Raw genomic sequence first — 20476 nt, 5'->3', positions numbered from 1 at the left:
CAATCTTTGTCCTAGAAAGTAAACACAATCCACCGTAAGATAGATTATATATTCGGCGAGAACGCGAGTATTGGTCGCTTTCCTTAGCATCGTTCGTTCAAAAGCTAAATATCTAAGATAAATAAAAAAAAAATATTTTCTAATTGTCTCTGCCTTCCCTGATGTGAGAAAGGCGTGAAGTATAGAATGTATGTACGTATATTATCCAATATGTTTCCTTTGCTTTCAGAGAAAAAACCAAGGCATTTTACAATTTCAAATTTTTTCGGACAATTACACAACCCTAATCTTCTTAGTTTTGTATATTATGTAATTTATATATTAATCTTTGTAAGCAAATTATGTCTGGTTTTGCTCACTGATCGTTAGCACCTAATCCATATACATAAACTTCGCTATGCTCTGTTGTAACCGTTACCTACAAGTTTATTATAATCCTAAGGCCACATTATGTAAGGCGTAGCTGCCAAGAGCAAATAGAACAAAATATAAGGAAAATGTTGCAATTAAATGATTCTATGTTTTCAGGTAACTTAGAAGGAAAATTGAAAAATCAATGAGACGGTTTTGTGGAGTGCCATTGATTATATCACTCGTGATACTTAAGTGCACACATTTGCTGGACGACGTTGGTTCCATCGAAGGACTTTCTCTTAGTATTCGATCTTTGTATTAATAATTATAACAAATTTTAGGAACATTTATGGTCTAATTATTAATATAGCATGCAATAGCCATTAATAAATTTTCAAATAATTTGTTTCATATATGTTCACTGCTATATGTTTCATATAGCAGTAGAGCTCCTAGTGAAAGAGATCGTCCAAGGAAGTAATGCATTACCAATCCCTGCCGCCAAGCAGTAATATGAGCATTACTGCGTTCCGGTTTTGAAGGGTAAGTGCTAGTTAAATTACTGTCCATGGGACTTGTCAACTATGTATTACGATGTCAGGCGCAGTGGCAGTGTCCATCAGATCTTTGCGATTTAAAGCTCTGAGTGGTACAGCAACTGTTATGGACAGACCCACGGCTTGTTTGTCCCATCACTTGGTATTATAAGAAAAAAATCAAGGTCACTCACTATTGTGATACACGGTCAATTTTTTTGAGGATTTCTTCATAATCGCGGGCTTCGAATATGTTTAGAATTACGGTAAAACGCTTTTGCAAGTTTGTAATGTATAGAGTGTCAGATGTCTTGTCTTGGAAGACCAGCCTTATTATTGTTTCTTTTCGTTGTTAACAACTTATGGTCTTGTTGTGAAAGTGTTTCGGAGAATGCAGTAGGCAAACAATGGAATCACCTAGCAGATTTGTTTGATGTGAAGTTTCGTTTAATTTGAATTTTGCGAAATGTGTCTAAACAGGTAGACGACAAAGTACGTTAGGCTCAATTTATATTGAGACACAAATTCCAGGCCAAAATTCGAAAAAGACGTAAACAAAATTTGCCCCGCATGGAGTTTTTGCAACTCCAATTGAATCTTAATATTACCAAGAAGACATGGCTACGTAGCAATATATTTAACCATTACTGTTCTGTGTTGTCATTGTAATTTTTAAAAATAAAACGGAAATTAAGTATTTGACGACTCGGTGGTCGAGTGGCTCGCACACCGGTTTTCATGTTGTTTCGGGACCGGGTCAATGCAGAAAAACTAACTTTACTATATTCTCTCGGGACCGGGTGTCTGTGGTGCTAGTGTTGTTTCTGATTTCCATAAAAGTGATCTAGTTACTTACTTGGGTATCAGAGCAACGTATGTAATGTTGTCTAATATTATTATTACACAGAGCCATTGACTTACAAATAAATGAACGACGGGTCTAATACAAAAACCACGAAAAAAATGTCCCAAGTCAACCTATTCGAAATTTAAACTGTAATGTCATCGCAGTATCGCGCTGTCAGTAGAACAAATGAAGACTAAAGCGGAGTGTCGCGCTCTGTATACGATTTTAGCGCCTTAAAAGTGCGGACACTTTTTAGCGCGGACCCGACGTCCATATAATTGTAAGTCAATGCATAGAGCACACTATAAGTTTCCGGAACTAGCCACTTACATAAACAATATTTAAAAAGTAATTACAACATTTCAAAATGGATCTCTTTGGCTGTAGAATACAGTTTGTTTCATCTGATTGTCACTTGTTTGTACATTGTTGCGTCATTTTAGAATTGGTTGTACATTACCATGGATTTAACTCGTGAAAATTTTCGTAGTATGACTATCTACTACTTTAAGTGTAAATTAACAACAGCTCAGCGGAGCTTCACTCGGCTTCAAACTGCTTTTGGCGATGAAGCACCATGCAGGACGACTATAGCTGGTTCCTCCAATCCCATGCTTCAAGCGTATTGGTCTTTCATGAGCCGAAACCAACCGAAGTGGCGCGCGTGCAAAGTGCCTCTAAGATGACTGCTTCTTTTTTTAATAAAACTGGACACGTGGCTACTATTGCTTCGGAGAATCGTTTTTTAAATAATAATAATAATATGTTTATTTCTCTACAAAAACACGTTCAGAAGGTTCTCAGTAATTTAAGAAACATTAACAGCTTTTGTAGGAGCTGGTGCCTGTTAAAGGCTTAACACCTGTACTACAAGTCACCAGGCCTTCACCGCTGTACCGTGAATAGTGATTGGTACACGATCATTTGTTTGCCGGAAGTTATTGACAAACTCCGTAAAAATAACCGTAAACGCCGTATCATCTTGTACCACGATAATGCCAGTTCTCACACGGTCAGACAGACAAATGAATTTTTGAAGGTGAACAACGTTGACCTTATGAGCCATCCCGCGTACAGTCCCGACCTGTCACCTTGTGACTTTTATTTATTTCCAAAAATTAAGAACATGTTACGCGGTCAACGATTTTCATCACCTGAAGAGGCTGTCGAAGAGTATGAAAAATATGTTTCAGAGATTGTCACGGAGAAGTGGCATAAATGTTTTCAAAATTGGTTCATTCATTGGTTCATGAAAATGTGCATTAACGCTAACGGAGAATATTTTGAGAAACAATAAGTTCATTTCTGACCATTTATGGTATTTTTTTCTTATTTATTCCGGAAACTTATAGTGCGCCCCACGTACATGTGCTGTGTTGTCATTGTAATTGTCAATGTGCAATAAAGAATATTTCATTATTTTCGTTCATTCATTTGTGTTTTTGGTGATACAAAGACAAACAGAGTAAAATAATACGGAAATTAAGTATTAAGTATTATATTAACATTGGATAACGTTTCTTTTCGTTTTTAACCGACTTCAAAAAAGGAGGAGGTTCTCAATTCGACTGTATGTTCCTTTTTTTCTTTTTTTTGTATGTATGTTACGCGATAACTCCGGTATTTGTGAACCGATTTTCATTATTCTTTTTTTGTTGGAAAGGGGGTACTTCCATAGTGGTCAAAAAATCATCCACCTCGAAGGGTGGCTGTTCACGCATGAAGATTCATTTTTATAAATAGCGACTAACTTTAATTTAGGAGCAATTACTTTAATGGTTGATTTGGCTATTTCTCCAATTCAAGGCGTTTTTCTCTCGATACACTTTTAGTGAGAACCGATTTTTATTATCTCCAGTGTCAAGTCCTGTATAGTGGCGAACATATTTCAATAAAACTTAGCAAATAGACGTAATTCCACGTACTTTTGAGGTCGGTTTTTTTTAGTACTCTGTACTGAGATTATTATTAACAAATAATATGAGGCGTATCGAGTTCTTAGGTTTTTGCGACTATTACACATGAAACTATTTTCCGGCTTTAAATCGCGTATTATTATTTTTGTCAGCCATGGGACATATAAAGAGCCCGAAACGATGGTTTCTTTGAAAAAACAAATATACCTACGCGATTTAAATCCGGAAAAATAGGTTCCATTTCCTAACTATGACGCCTACCATTTGTTTGGTTTTGACGATTTAGCGAGAGTTATAATTGACGGGACGATAGAAAGAAAAAGAAAGGAAGACCAAGAATTGCGTACAGAGAACAAATAAAGAGGACATCGTTTATTTTATTATTAATTGCCTCCGTAACCTAACGGTTACTACGCTGGTCTGCCACGTAGACGTTCCGGGTTCGATTCCGCCGGGAGAAATACTTATATGGCCTACATTTATTTATCTCGTGAGTTTCGGTGGAATTTGTGGTTGTCTACGTGTGTCCATGGCACCCGCGATACAGGGTTTCCCTAGTGCAGGGCTATGAGTGCGTGCGTCAGTATTATACACGGAAGAAAAAACAATACAAGTGCCTTATGCCTCGATTACTATCAGAACCGCTGTCGCTAAAACGCACACTAACAAAATTGATAAGCACTACGAAATTTTGATAAAGATTTGTCATAGTTTCTAATTTAAAACGATGTAACAAATTTTGGATTGCTAATATAACTTAAACTTTACCCAGGCGCTATATCGTTGAAAGTTCGGTACCTTTATTGCAAAGTGACGACGTTTTGATTTTATATTGAAATATTATTCAACGTGCTGCCATCTTGCGGTCATTAGCTTGACTACGACGAACGATTAACACCTGAATCAATTCGATATACAGAAAATTTTACATTTATTAAAATAAGACTTGCCGATCATATGAAATAATACTACAGGTAATATTTTAGGTGCGGCTATCATGTTTCCGCGATTTTAGATTTTTTTTTTTTTTTGATGAATTTGCGCGAAAGAATGACACAACCTTACCATACAAAGCGAAAATGGCAGACTGAGGTCAAGTAGGTATTTCGAGACCTAATGTTGGCACTCGTCAGACGCTAACTAACCACTTCTACTGTATTTATTGTTCTGTGGTATTATACATCAAAGTGAGCAGCTATAAAGAGGTCAAGGAGCTAACTACGAACCGTGAAGAGTGGAGGATAATGATGATGACGTGTAGTTATTCCAATATCGTACACATTTAAACAAATATAGAGCAAAAGCTTTTAATGATTGCCAATCAACTAAGTACTTGACAAATGTAAGTGTTGATTAGCTGAGCCTGGGTGTTTAAGATTATTTGATATCCCGATGCTATTTCTGTAGGCGGATACAGATACGAGTGCAGAAATACGAGGAAAACTAAAGATGTATTGTGAAAAAGACGACAACTGATGTAAAGATTGCAGAATTATTACTAAATAACAATGGGTCAAGCAATCACACTTAACTCACACAATTAGGTATCTATCGAGTTCTTAGGTTTTCGCGATTGTTACACATACGAAGTGAAACAATTTTTCCGGATTTAAATCGCGTATATTTGTTTTTTGAAACAAATCAAACGTTTCAGGCCCTTTACAGGTCCCAGTCATCAGTGATTTTTTGTCACGATTGGCCGCCCTAGGTCCGGGCCTACTGGGCCTTAGGGCAAATCCGCCACTGCGTGCCGTTTAAAGTATCGTGACTTGTATATTTAAATGAAGTTGTTCACATATAGTACAACACGATTAACTGTCGTTCACGTCCTTTTGACGTTACGACGACAGACTGTCGTAACAATGGGAAGAGCTAGGACATTCGTCACACGTATAAATAAAACGTCATAATAAAAATGTGACGACACATAATCGCAGCTTCAAACGATTCTGTCGTGTAGATGACAAGGTGGCTGCCGTGAACCGATAAATTGTCGTCTCGATCTAGCGGGAACAGCTAGATATGACAGTCGTTCAATCAATACATAAACCATTACGACATAATGAGAACGCGCCCTCAGCCTAGCGTCCACCTTGCTAACCGCAGAACCTTCGTTGTCGTATGAGGTCGACATAAATAATCGGCAGTTAATTTTCCCACCCAACTTCAGCATTTTTTTTTACGATACCAAGTGACGGGACGAACAAGTCGTGTGCCTGGTGGTAAGCGACACGCCTGTCCATATCAGTTGCAGTGCCACTAAGAGCTTTAAATCGCAATGATCCGTAATAGTTCCATGTCCCTGTAATTTGGCCAGCCAAAAATAGGTAAGGTGGCAGTACTTTCCAGGACGAACTCTCTCTAAAAGGGAAAGCTGAGGACAGGGCGAAATGGTGCACATTGTGAGAGGCCTATGTCCAGCTAAAGGACTGCGATAAGCTGATCATGATTAATTAATAGAAAGCAACATTTACGATTCAACTCATAATACTGTTTGCGAAACCCTCTATCAATTTAAAAAAAAGAATCCTTTTGTCGTTAATACAAAACAATACAATGACAAAGGAAAAGGTAAGTACTTGCAAATACAATATTAAGACAAGCAATTCAAACTGATGACTGTTATTTTATATATGCCTCGAATCACGTACACAATGAAAAGAATGAGTGTATTGACCTCGACGTATGTTTAGAGGAAAAGGGAAACAGATTTTTTTTTTAATATAAATTTGTGTTTTCAAAAATAGTTTAAAAAGCAGCGAGCTAACTTGCAGCAATTAATAAGAATATATCGACAACGTATTGTATAAAGTGAACATGTAAATAGTAATGCAGTAAGACAGAATCGACCGAAATTAAATTAAATTTAATACCTTACATATTGATAAAACTGGTATAGGTAGACTTGATAACGAACACAACAATAAATATTTAATATACTTTTAAAGATCGATAATAAAATAACCTCTAAAGTATTTAAAAAAATATCACATTGAGATTTGAAGAAAAAAAAATCCAACGACTTCATGCAAACGCTCTAATGCTGTTATTGATACTGATTGGTTTGTAAACTTGTTCCTAATCGTTCAAATGACAATTTGGCATCAACACAGAAACGGAACCGTTTAACAAGACCTCTTAGCCATTAACGAAATCAGTAGTGAATTATGAGGAGTGTAAAAATAGCAGGTCAAGTTTTGCTGGTGTTTTCGAATGGAGCAAACGTTTGTAAACAGAGGGAGGCGTGGGATTCGCTTACGATTCCTACGAATGTTTACAGTTGCCCCCCGCACTCCGTTCCACCGCCCGCGGCCGCCATGCCGGTAGTCACGTACGCAGGTCAGCACCGCGCGTGCGCCAAGCCGTACTACATTGCTGTTTCTTTTATCACTATTCAGTTGATATCGATATCGTGATAATAAGTACTTTATCGCTGAACTAGTTGCGCTTTTGGAAATACATTTGAAAAACGAATCATTATGTTACATTCCAAATTTAATATTATTGTGAGGTGCTTATTGTATTTTTCGATGTTTATAAGTTTTGAGCTGCCATTCTTAGGATAATAAAGTCGATACCTTATTTCTTGTGGCACAGTGGTCATTTTTATGGTAGGTAGAGATTACTTATTAGATGCTAGATCTTCCTTGTTGTTTAAGCTACAATTTCTGGAATATGTTCTTCTCAAACGTGATAGATACATCAAGCAAGGACTTACGGATGTCGCTAAAAATATAACAAAAGGCCACACTATGACACAAGGCTGTAAAAAAGACCCAAAGGTCTTTATTTTAACAATTATTTATTACGTCACTGGTATCATTAAAAAAAAGCAGTGGTAGCTCAATAATTTGACCTACTGCCTTTCAAAGCAGAGGCCGCAGGTTCGAATCCGGACTCGCACCCCTGAGTTTCTAGGAATTTATGTGCGAAATTTAATAGGAAATTTACCATATACTTTTCGGTGAGGGAAAATATCGTGATGAAACCGGCACGTTGAAGAAGGTTCTCAACCCTAGGAAAACGTGTGAAGTTCCCAACCCGCATTGGGCCAGCGTAGTGGATTATGGCCCAGAACCCTCGCTTGAGAGGAGATCCGTACCCAGCAGTGTATATAAATGGGATAATGATGATCACTTATAAAAAAAAACTAAGATTATTTAAATAAGTGTAACAAGTCGAACCATAAACTTTGATGATTCAAAGTCAGACCGCACAGAATGAATAATAATAAAATAATCATAATAAGTTAATTAATTAGCTGGCAGACAGTTGATAAAACGGAATGTGTGATTGTAGAGAGAAGTTTACTAACTTATATATGTATAATATTGAAACGATATTCAACAGATGGACAACTCATTCTTATAACAGAACGTTTATTTATCAAAGAACCTCTTTTAGAATATGAGCTAAAGATAGAGAGTTTACAAACATTAATTTCTTTGGTAAGTATATCTCGTGAATTGTATTAAGATATGTGGAAAATTTGTATAACGGTACCAGCCCTCGTAGTATGCCGCCTGGATAAAGCTATTATGTACACATTTTAGCTCTGAAATTCAAGTGATAAACCGGCATTTTAAAATTTTATCACAGAGAGCGGGTGCGGGTCGGGAGCGCGGCGGGTCTAATTTCGTGTATGCAAGAGCTCCCGACCCGACACGCGCCCAACCCGCACACGCTCTCGGTGTGTTTCAAACTTTACAGCAAATCATTTTGTTCTTCCTGTAAAAAAATACATTCAAACCACATACTAGATATTCACTTTGGGGTGACGAGATAATAATAACGCACACACTCATAGCTCTGCACTACGGAAACCCTGTATCGCGGGTATCATGGACACAAACAGACAACCACAAACCACACCCAATCTCACGAGGGAAATCAATATAGGTCATACAAATATTTCTCTCGGCCAAGTAACCGAATCTTGCATAGCAGACCAGCATGGTAACCCGTTCGGCCACAGAGGCAGTTCAAGTGTCCCCAAACTGTCAACTGTCAAGGAATTGAATTGGTTCATAAAATAAATTCCACATGGGGTCATATGGTCTATCAGTAGTCCGAAATGACATTTTCCAGAAATTACGTTTGCGCTAATTTTCATAACCTCGAAAGTAATTTGAGAGGAAAATGTTTTTTTCTTTTAAACCTAACTTAACCGAACCTAATCGTGTCTTTGCGATAAACATCGAACATATCCTCAAAGAATTAAAATGAAAATTCGAACAAACGTTATATCCGAAACAAACTTTTGGATTTGGGATAGGTTACCTCCACGGGGATCATAAATCTATGGCTCAATTTATATTGCGGCGGAACTTAATGGAAGCGAATTTTTGTAACGATGTACATAGAATTACGAACATTATGGGCAATTGTGTAACGTACAAACTAGGTATGAGCCAAAATCTTCCGCCGAATGCGCGAGCATTTTCCAGAATGCGCGAGAATTCCGCGGAAGATGATTATGAACCTGTGAGGGAAATTCAACGCAGTTGATAAAACAAGAACACACGTAAAGCTTGTGCGATCGAACGTCTATAGGGAAATGAACTCCTAGCATTAACAATATATTTATTTGGAGTCAGGGTTACACTCGGAACGGAAGTAACATTTGCGTTAATGCAGTGGCTAACATAATGGTTTTTAACAAAGGCTTTATTTTTTGCGTCATCGAAGTTTTTCAGACTATTGTAGCAATAATATAATTCTCGACTTGATCTCCTTAAACAATATTTATTTCATAGGTAAGGAAATTACACATGAAATCGTCACATTGACTAAACTCTATTGGCCGTTCGTAAGGCAGATTCCCCTGAGAAGAATGAGCAAGAAATTCTAGGGGTTGCTCTTTGTAAAAATACAACAGTACACATTTATTGCATATATTTATAACATTTATTTCAGATCATAGATCAAGGACTTTAGCGTTGAAAACTGCCAGAAATGCTGGTTTTTAGAAAGAAACTATCGTGGTGGAATGAAAAGTTAGTTATAAAACCCAGAAGTATTCCTCGTTATCTAGCGCGAAAGATTTTTCGGTTCCGGTATCTCGTACCGTAGGTCTTTTTTTCTCCACTTCACTGTAGCATGAGAACTTTCAATGATGTGAACTCTGACGACATTTTTCACGACTCATATAGTGACAAGTGCTCTAGGCGGTCTTACTTTTGTTCGATAAAATCTTTTAGAGAGTAGTTTTACTGTTTTCAAAAAATCTTCCGCGGAATGCGCAAACATTTTCCAGCATGCGCGAGAATTCCGCGGAAGACGTTATGTACAATATCGTTACAAAAATTCACTTCTATTCCGTTCAGCCTCAATACAAATTGAGCCTAAATTAAATTTTGAGTTTACTCCGTAATTTGTCGCACAGAATTAGGCAAAATTCACTTTGTAAATACGAAAATTTTGCTTAGTTCGCCATTTTTGCTATAAATCTCAGCTTTAGTTCCTTTCGGTCACGGACATACACGAGTTTACGCTTTTGGCGGTAATAAATAAAAATACTCTTTGACAAGATATTTTAGTTGCATTGACAGCTTTGCTGGCACCGCACAACGAAACCAAACAAAAGTGAGAATGAGGATTGCGCTTTCACCTTCGAATATGGAACTGGTCAAGGCCTTCTACAGAGCGTGTTCAAGGTAAAAACAAAAGGTGGTTCGTGAAGTCTTATTGCTAGTGAATAATTACCATAGTTCGGCCGTTGATAACATAGTCCCCCATCTTCCCGTTGTTGGCCATCTTGTTCGCCTTCAGCACTATGTTGTCGACCTGCAACGGTAATGACATTTTAATCGCATTCTGTAATTACCGCTATTTGGAAAATCACAATCAACACAAGAAAGCCGCCAAGAATATCTTAATGACCTGTCTGGTCATCATATAGAACTGTTAATCTGTGGATTGGAGATTGTTGTTATTTGTAAAGTTAATTGCTTAATAATTGTGTCATACTGACCGGTAATGAGTGTTTCGTCTCGTATTTAGTATGCAAACATACTAGATATCATTCTCGTTAGCGCTCAACCGGACTTAGATTTCACAGTTATACTGCAGATATTCAGCCATATAATACGGATAGGCGTGGTAGCCTAATGATTTGACCTACCACCTCTGAAGCAAAGGCCGTAAGTTCGAATCCGGACACGCACCTATCGACTTTCTCGGAATTGATGTGCGAAATTTAATTTGAAATTTCCCATAAACTTTTCGGAGAAGGAAAACATCGTGATGAAACCTGCACATAGAAGAAGGTTCACAACCCTTGAAAAAAACGTGTGAAGTCCCCAACCCGCATTGCACAAGCGTGGCGGACTATGGCCTAAACGCTCGCCCGGGAGGAGATCCGTGGTAGTGGAACGTATAAAAGGGTTGATGATGATGAATGATGATCTGACCAAATTTAGCAGCAGTAGAGCTCCTCGTGAAAGAGTTCGTCCAGTGTAGTACTGCCACCTTATCTGTTTCTGTCGCCAAGCAGTAATGTCAGCATGAGGTCCGGTTTCAAAAAGTAGGTGAAATTACAGGCATATGGGACTTGTTAACTTACGTCTTAGGGTGACGGGCGCAGTGGCCCGTAGATCTTTGCGATTTAAAGCTCTGGAGTGTCACTGCAACTGTTATGGACAGGAGTGCTTACTATCAGGCGCACAACTTGTTCGTCCCGTCACTTGATATTATAAAAAAAAATCCCACAAAGCGTTTTGATTCTATGCGACCAAGCTTGAGTCTTTACCCGGTTATATATTATTATATAATACATATATTATATTAACAAATTGTAAAAGTTGCGTACTTGGAATGTCATATCTTCTATGCGACCGTATTCAATCTTCGTCTGCATCTTAACTTTCTATTAGGTGAGTTTTTAAATTCTTGCAGAGTAAAGCAGCTTATCTGAATTTTTCAAACGCATAAAACGTGTACAGCCAACACGCGTGCAAAACGTGGCGACTATGCATTTTGGTGAGGCAAATTTAAGCAAACAAGCGTAATTTTATGAATCATAATCTCAAAATATTTGTAAACGATGGGTTAACAAATCAAATAACATAAAATCCTTTTTGCAAAAAGAAAGACAGGGAGATTTGACTGTTTTGAAACATGTTACCGCATCTATCTGGCGCTTACAGAGTGAAAATTGGTGGTACATTTTTTGTCAATATGTTTCGTCTTTTCGATTTTGTATTAGAAATAGAAATAGAAACCATTTATTGTAACGCCACATTATAAAAAAAACACAAAAACAAAGACTTATATCTAGACCAGAAATAACAAAAAAAAAAAAACAGAGTAAAAAAACATTTCAACAACAAGTTACATAATACTATACTGACATGTGTGCGGCTGTGGCGTGTACAAAAGGATCCCATTCAGCTAAAGCACAACCAAGGCTAGGTTGTGACGCTGGTTTTCAATGGGCCCTAGCCGAGTGAGTGAGAGTGACGGACGAATGCGTCCCGAAACAGAAAATATTAAGTTTTTGAATGCACTCTACTTAGTATTTTTACTTTAATCTTAAGAGATATATTCTCATAATGCGTACTAGTTATTAAGAATATTGAACAAAGAACAGTGACTATTGTAAAACTGGCTCCATTTCTCCGAACAGCTGTCGTCAATAGCGAAAGAATTATTAAACAAATTGTTTTGTACCGATTGCTGTTCAAACAAATTTGAGTCACTAAAAGTAGATAGTATGCTTCAGAATTGTTTTACAACCGCTTATCAAAGTTATTCCAAACGTAATACGATTAAATAAATTTAATTCCAAAGTATGTACTCAGACGAGCGCCATATGATAAATATTACAAGTGCTATATATCCTAACGTGTAACGCGTTAATTCGCTAAAATATAATCTTATCGCATTCTTTTAGTTCTAGAGAACTGACCTTTTGGCAACATTTTTTAGTCGCTTAAATCATGATTATAATCTGTCTGAATGAATTTGAAACAGTAGCATTGGACAGAAATCTTAATAACGTATTTTTGATTTAACTTAAGTCAAAAAAGTTTTTTTTTTATGAAACCAAGCGACGACGGGACGAAATGAGGAGTCACCGAAATAGCTCGAAGCATTAGCAAGTTGAAGTGGCAGTGGGCCGGGCACATAGCTCGTGGAGCTGACGGCCGTTGGGGCAGAAAGGTTCTCGAATGGAGACCACGAACCGGAAGGCGTTCAGTGGGACGTCCATCTAGGATGGATGACCTGGTAAGGGCGGAGGGTAACCGATGGGTGCACGTCGCATCCGGTCGGCTGGTCTGGAAATCTTTGGGGGAGGCCTATGTTCAGTAGTGGACATCTTCCGGCTGATATGATGAGGATGAAGCGACGAGACGAACAAGTCGTGTGACTGGTGATATACGGATAAACGACACGCCTGTCTATAACAGCTACCGTGCCACTCAGAGCTTTAAATAGCAAAGATTTGAGGGGCACTGCAACTGCATTCTGACACATAAGTCGACAAGTCCCATTTAAACTGCCTCCGTGGCCGAACGGTTACCATGCCGGACTGCCACGCAGAGGTCCCAGGTTCGATTCCCGGGCCGGGAGAAATATTTGTATGGCCTACATTTATTTCTCTCGTGAGTTTGGGTGTTTGTCTACGTGTGTGTCCATGGCACCCGCGACACAGGGTTTCCCTAGTGCGGGGCTATGTTGAATGTGAGTGTGAGCGTTATTATTTGCCTGTAATTTCACAAGCACTCCAAACCGGAACGCAGTAATGGTTACATTACTGCTTGGCGGCAGAAATAGATAAGATGGCAGTATTTCACTGGACGAACTCTATCTCAAGGAGCTCTACCGCTACTAAACTTAAGTTATTATAGTGGTTCTTGTCGGTTACTGGCACCACCACCTTCTTTCTTTTTTTGGAAAATTTTAAGTTAATGATATAATTTTAGCGTTAACCTACATCTGTACTTTCGGCACGAAAGTACAGATGTAGCTTATCCCATAAAAGCAGCTCCAACTGAAAACCATCGCTACAGCAACCGAGCTGTGACACATGCTGACTTGGATTCGTTTTAGCTTATAATTTTAATCACTAATTTCTTCTGTACAAGTCTTAATAATTATTACATAGATTAGATAATACGCTTTATTGCTCACACACTAAACAAAAGCAGTGATACAACTTTTTATTTAAATTATTAATACAGGGATGGAGCATTAAGAAAAAATGTCTTCGATCTGGCTGGATGCGAACCAACGTTTTCCAGCAACCCGTGCCAGACGCTATCCCAACTAAGTCACGGAACGAACTAACTGACCTTTACAAATTTTTCCTGTTCTTGTTCACACGCTTGTTGTGGTTTTACTTTATTATTGTCCACAGCTGTAACACTTTGTTTTAATCGAGTACTCTTCTCATGAACCGAGTTATTCGGCCGAGTACGAGTAGTAAAAAAACGGACGAGTACACCGAGAACCGAGTAGTAAACGAGTACTCGGCTCATCTCTAATAATTAATGACCTTCGACGTCTGATTAGTTCTACAAATTCCTCAAAATGACGACGGTCTAAGCCCAAGTTGGCCAACTAACTCTATCACGTCATAATTGGAATAAAATTAGGTAAAGTAAACTAATTGTACATATCCTGAACTAACATTCTTGTCATATAAACGGAAGGACAAAAAATTACAGCCGCAAGCAATATAAATCGTATATAGTATAAATAGTAAAGATAAATACATTCTAAATTAATAGCATATGCGGTAAATTGCACGTACACATTAATATAAAACACATTATTATAGATGCAGAGGAAGAATAATGTAATAAGACACACTGCCTGATAGAACGCACGTAGGCGTACAACTGCCCTTCAGGAAAACTTCCAAAGCATATAGCAAACCAGTAGGTTAATTCCATTGCACTTACTACTGCTCTGTTGCTTGTATTGTTGTTGTTACTGCTTGGCGGCAGAAATAGGTAAGGTGACAGTACTTCTCTGGACGACCTCTACTAAAAATGACAGTAATAATGTCACAGATGTTATATTTGTAGTATGTTAGTAATGTTAGTAGCAGTAGAGCCCTCGTGAAAGCGTTCGTCCAGGGAAGTACTGCCACCTTACCTGTTTCTGGCGCCAAGCAGTAATGTTAGCATTACTGTGTTCCGGTTTTGAAGGGTAAGGGTGTTGGTGAAATTACAGGCACATGGGACTTAACTCTTCAACTTTAACTTAGATCTTTCCGATTTAAAGCTCTGAGTGGCATTGCAACTGTTATGGACAAGCGTGTAGCTTACCATCAGACACACAACTTTTCCGTCCAGTCACTTGATATTATAATAAAAAAAAAACAACCACAATACACCGGTCTCAAACTAGGTAACTATGAGAATCAGAGCAATGGATTTTACTCCAGAGTAATGACTGGAACAGTTAGAGAACCAATTCAGAAAACTTAATTTCCCAAATTGGTCCTACCGGGAATCGCACCCGGGATTTCCTCATACAGACATGTGGAACCCGCAAAACCATTGAGGCCGTGAAAATGATATTTTTAGTATAAATTCGACGTCTATGTCTATATAGACAATTGTAATAAGTGGGCAACATAATCGCCTCAATCGTCAAAAAAGCTGACTGAAGAATACATGAGCATTTGGGAATATGTAAAGTATCAAAGGTCTGAAAATGGATGTAGTACAATAAGCCTTAATTATACTAAATTGCTAGAACTGTATGAATTATTTTTATTGAGATCATTTTAAAGGACAGTGTGGTTAAATTTTCAACAAAGAAAACGACAATGCCAGTTTCTGCTCCATGCCTAACATCTGGCATTATTCAAAACTTCTAATTTCAAATAAAAGCACTTTCAGCTTCTTCGAATTTGTGTAGCAACTGTAAGGATCGTGTTAATTTTTTTAACTCTTTATTTATTTAGTGGCTGTGACCATTGTTGAAGATGTCAGTCCCATTAGAAAAACAATACATAAAAAAACAATAAAAATATAAATAATAATAATAAATATATATCTGTTTATATCAAAATACTACCAAACCAAACGTATATACAAAATCTACGCAGCACTAATTTCATTGGATGGTGTTCATGTAAGGAATATTGATAAAGAATTTACAGAAGTTGGAAGGTAAAAGTAATTCTATCAACAAAGTCTGAAAGACTGTCTTTGAAAGTAAGGTAACTCACATAACTGATCAACTGTCTGATGTGGAAACAATGCGACTCCTTGCCGTCGATCCACGCGATGAGGTCGCTACGGATCGTCTGCGCCTCTGTGCTCGTTGGATTCGACACCAGCTGCCCTTTCTGTGATCGAGATGTTGATTTATGAGTGGTCATAATAGCAGTATGTGTTGCACTTTAGTGCAAAAGTTGATGTCGCTGAAATACCCAAAATAGTGCTCAATATAAAAATTTTATTACACTAATATTTGTACAAATCATAGATGCTTTACTTCTATGTGCTGTAAGTACCAAAGAGAGATTTTATCAATGACCAAAGTTAATGTAGAATCATAACATATTCCTGTTAACTTGGCTACCAACTAAAAAGGACCTAGAAATCATATGTACAGGTCATATTTGCCATTATTAATATTCATTATACATTTGATGTATATAAACATTTTGAGATATGGAACTACACCATGTCACCTTAAAGCAGCTTTGATACTAATGTCAACCGAAAGTATCCACACTCATTGCAAATATCTTCAAGAATATCAATGATTTTTAAAGCAATACAATTCAATAGTGAGCTGGTACTATACTCAGAAGAACCCATGTTTATATTGTGTTAACTGCTGGAGTGCTAAACCCATTGAGTATATAACCAGAAATAGAGACGAAATAAGGGCCATATATTCCTAGAAACACATTAGCGATACAGCTCTTATAAATACTCTCTTTTGCACTGAAATATAGACAGACCAACTACTGACCTGTGTGTACGTGTCCATATATTCCAAAAAATATTCTGTATTTATTGAAATAAAAATAATATCTCTAACAATGCAGTGCTGTTCTATTCGGTGGTGTGGGAAACAGCAAAACATCTAATTACAAAACAAACGGAATCACATTTCACAGGTAATTAAATATTAAATATGTAATTTTGCAATTTTCATCCATTATAGCAAAGCTCAAGTTAACTGGTCGATTTGAAGTGAAACAGTTGACGACACTTGTCAATTGTTTCGAACTCGGGCTAGCCAATCGGAGCACAGTTGTCACAGTAATGATACGGCAGAATAGTTTTCAAACAAATTCAATGATATTTCATCTCTATTTCTGGTTATATACTCGATGTCTAAACCCAACTAGTACTAGTTACTGTTCAATAAATCCCGACAGGAGTCCTTGTGATAATAAAACAAGTAATCTCAAGCTTTTAAACAATAAGACACCAATTTACAATTTTTGATAGAACTGTTACAGTGACCTACTTCCCCAATAAATATTATGTTGAATTTACAAATTAGATTACAAAGTAAATAAGTGTATAGGCGTACATGAATACTTTCTATATAATATACTCCACTAAGCAAATATCAAAAATGCATGTACACATAGAAAGTCCTTGACACACACTGCGATGATGCAAAAAAATCATGACTCGACCATTTTCAATCACAGGGCATTGGCCAACAAAACTAAAAATACAGATCACTATACTAAATACATAAATTATAGTTGAGAATTGTTTACACAATTTTACTGATCTACCGAAATATTCAATTGGTTTGTGTTGAACTTGTGTTATAGGAATGGTGAAACAGAGATGATTATAAGTGACCCCATTATAAAGTCTCAAAGTAACTAACTACAGATTTTTAACTACATAAACAGAAACAGAAGAAGCCAGTCATGGGCATGGGAACTGTAAAGAACCCGAAACATTGGTTTGTTAAAAAAATACTTTTTAAATCCAGATAACAATTGGTTTGGACTGAAAAAAAGGGGGTACTACGGAAACGGGACAGAAAATTTTTATAATTTTCAAAAAATATATTATTATTTGTTTTTAATGCTTTTTTCTAGTAGAATAGACCTAAATAAACATTTTTTTAATAAGAATCAAGTGTTTATTTAGGTCTAATCTAGGAAACAAGCATCAAAATCAATATTCAATAACATTTTTAAAAAGGGTCAACATTTTTCTCTAGTTTCCATAATGCCCCCTTCACTTTAGTCAGTTATTAAGCAAAAATTGCTTCATTTTCAATACATAAAGTGAAATCAAATCTTTGCACTTCTACAACAAGGTGAAGTAATGCCACATGTTAAATTTCATAAATTGCAACTTTTGTAAATTGCAAATTTGCAAACTACACAATGGTCATATGGTAAAACTGTCAACAACGAATTGTGATGAATAGTGGACTATCATAGATACATGAAGATTTTCATTCATGTAAATCTTCATATATTGCCCACTATTTATCCTCTAACCAGTCAATGTTTACAAGAAATAAGTGTCAATAATTTACTGCATTTGCACTAATATCACGCACTAATAAAAATTATAATAAAAAGTATCTATTACAAAGATAGTAAGTTGTAAAAGCATTTTATCAAGTTACAATTCAGTACATGTAATATAAACATAAGTGCATGCTGCAGTAACAATCAAACAAAATATCTAGTTTACAAACATTCACAGTGAAATGCACTATTACACATACCACATACCAAGAGGTGGGTGTTCAAATGAAAAGCACTTAAAAAGTATGCTTTTTAAAATAAGCACTTACGCACACTTTATTTTAAGCATAAGTTTTGGTCAGGTCTATACTCAATAATTTCATTTTTTACAACGTGCTTAAGTCAAGTTCATGTCCCACCATTATGTTTCCTAAACAAATTACCTAACTCGTCAATGTAAATAATATTTTTTTTAATAAAATCAACTTGTGTGTTACAAATAAACTTACTTAAATCCTTTAGTGGTCTACTCTTGCTTTTCGTTATCAACACAACATTGCAAGCTTTATTTTAACATAAAACTCTATGCGCTTAAACATTTATCTAAGTGATTTTTTAAGCTTTAAACTAAAAAGCATGCTTTTTAAAAAACCTACAACATTTAAACATTTAAAAAAATAAGCAGTTTTTCCCATCTCTACACGTACCAAATAAAAACTAAATGATTATGGCAGATTAAAAACTTACTTGAAAAATCCCCGATTTGTACATTGCCAGTACTTCATTCAACACCAATTGTCCCCGTTCTTTACCAAGGAAATTGTCTAAAACACAAACACCATACTGTGTCATGTCCCTGATTACACGTTGGCAGATCTCGAAGCATGGATCACTAGGGTCCATGTGGTAGCTGTTCTGTGTGTTGCTAAAAGGAGCGCCACTGCCCCGCAATGTCGCTTCTGGATACTCTTTTCTACTATCCCCAGTATGCTGAGTATACCCAGCCAAAGAAGGCACCCTCATATCAGTCCTGTTTATAGCCCTCAACACATTCGATGAACTAGCCATTACAAAGTCCGCACTCAGCTGCTGAGCTGACTCCCTAAGAATCTCCTGCTCTGAAGACCCCTCGTAAGTTATGGCACTGCCAGAGCTCAAATTTTTGTCTGTATACACTACACTAGATATTACACTATTGTCCTGAGCCTCGCAAGCTTCTTTTGCTTCGCTACTCAGTTCAACTTGCTCTATAACTTCAGAGTGTTTATTGTCACTAATTGTATCAATACCTTCTTTTAGCAAACTTTTTTTCTTTGACTTTCTTGAACGTCTTGTTTCGTTATCCTCCTGGTTTATCAGGTTTATACTTTTACTATCCTCGTTACATTTAATAATTTCTTCTTTCACTTTCTTCGGGTCTTCGAAGCTTTTATTACACTCTTGGATTTTATCTTTTTTCGTACCCTGTTTTGGTACCTTTGGAGTGCACTCAGTTTTATGCCTTTTCCAGTCTTGCCGTTGATGTTCCGTATTGCAGTAGTAAACACTAAGACATCTAGAACACCTTCTATGCGTTTGAAGATTACAAACGGCGCAACAAGCGCGTACGCCCCCTTGATTCATTCTGAAAATAATTTCTCCTCACTTCACTTTTTATTTTTATGGCTCCATCAATATGAGAACTGATGATTTTGCCAAAGTCACAGTTGAAAGAAAAAAAACGAAACAAAAAAAAAAATTTTCGCTAAGCTCTAATAGGACATTAACCGGTGTTGGTAAGTTGGACTACGGGAGTACTCAGTTGAGAATGTAAAACAAAACAGCAAAACAATATTTATAAATATATAGTGTTCTCCCCCCATATTGTTACTCTATGTAAATTTATCCACTTAATTTCTCCTCACGGGCCGGTCGTCTGTGACTTGTCAAATTTTTTTTTTAAATTATTGCTGGCCATGGAAACAAAATCCTTCAGCCGAAAACATAAACGTTTCATTATATTTCTGTAAATATGGCCACCACAAAGAGGATAGGCAATTTGAGGCGGCGTGCTTGGATTGACTCGGGATTCCTTAGAACGGGCCGATACGGGTATTTTAGTTCGAGATTCGTATAATTTCGCGTTTTAATCTTCGATTAAGGCACAATAGCACTATCCTATTCCACTTTAAACTAGATTTCACTTCACTTCACTTTTTATTTTTATGGCTCCATCAATATGAGAACTGATGATTTTGCCAATGTCACAGTTGAAAGAAAAAAAACGAAACAAAAGAAAATTTTCGCTAAGCTCTAATAGGACATTAACCGGTGTTGGTAAGTTGGACTACGGGAGTACTCAGTTGAGAATGTAAAACAAAACAGCAAAACAATATTCATAAATATATGTTATTTAAGT

At 36.8% G+C, this 20476-nt stretch overlaps 1 protein-coding gene across 1 annotated transcript in view; it reads right to left on the bottom strand.

Annotated features, from left to right (window-relative positions):
* Positions 1 to 19717, bottom strand: part of LOC113226591 (egl nine homolog 1) — a 36832-nt gene extending 17115 nt beyond the window's left edge. The window contains exons 1-3 of the mRNA XM_026459289.1: positions 18826 to 19717; positions 15841 to 15960; positions 10359 to 10439 (exon numbers count right to left, since the gene is read on the bottom strand). Coding sequence (XP_026315074.1) covers positions 10359 to 10439; positions 15841 to 15960; positions 18826 to 19701 — 1077 coding nt within the window. The 5' untranslated portion in view covers positions 19702 to 19717. The remainder of the gene's footprint in view (positions 1 to 10358; positions 10440 to 15840; positions 15961 to 18825) is intronic.
* Between the last annotated feature and the right edge of the window lie 759 nt (positions 19718 to 20476).

The sequence above is a fragment of the Hyposmocoma kahamanoa genome, unplaced genomic scaffold (assembly GCF_003589595.1).
Source record: "Hyposmocoma kahamanoa isolate Upper Pololo Valley unplaced genomic scaffold, ASM358959v1 192, whole genome shotgun sequence".
NCBI lineage: Eukaryota > Metazoa > Arthropoda > Insecta > Lepidoptera > Cosmopterigidae > Hyposmocoma > Hyposmocoma kahamanoa.
The sequence above is the reverse complement of the archived record's forward strand: the minus strand, read 5'-3'. Positions and strand labels throughout refer to the sequence as shown.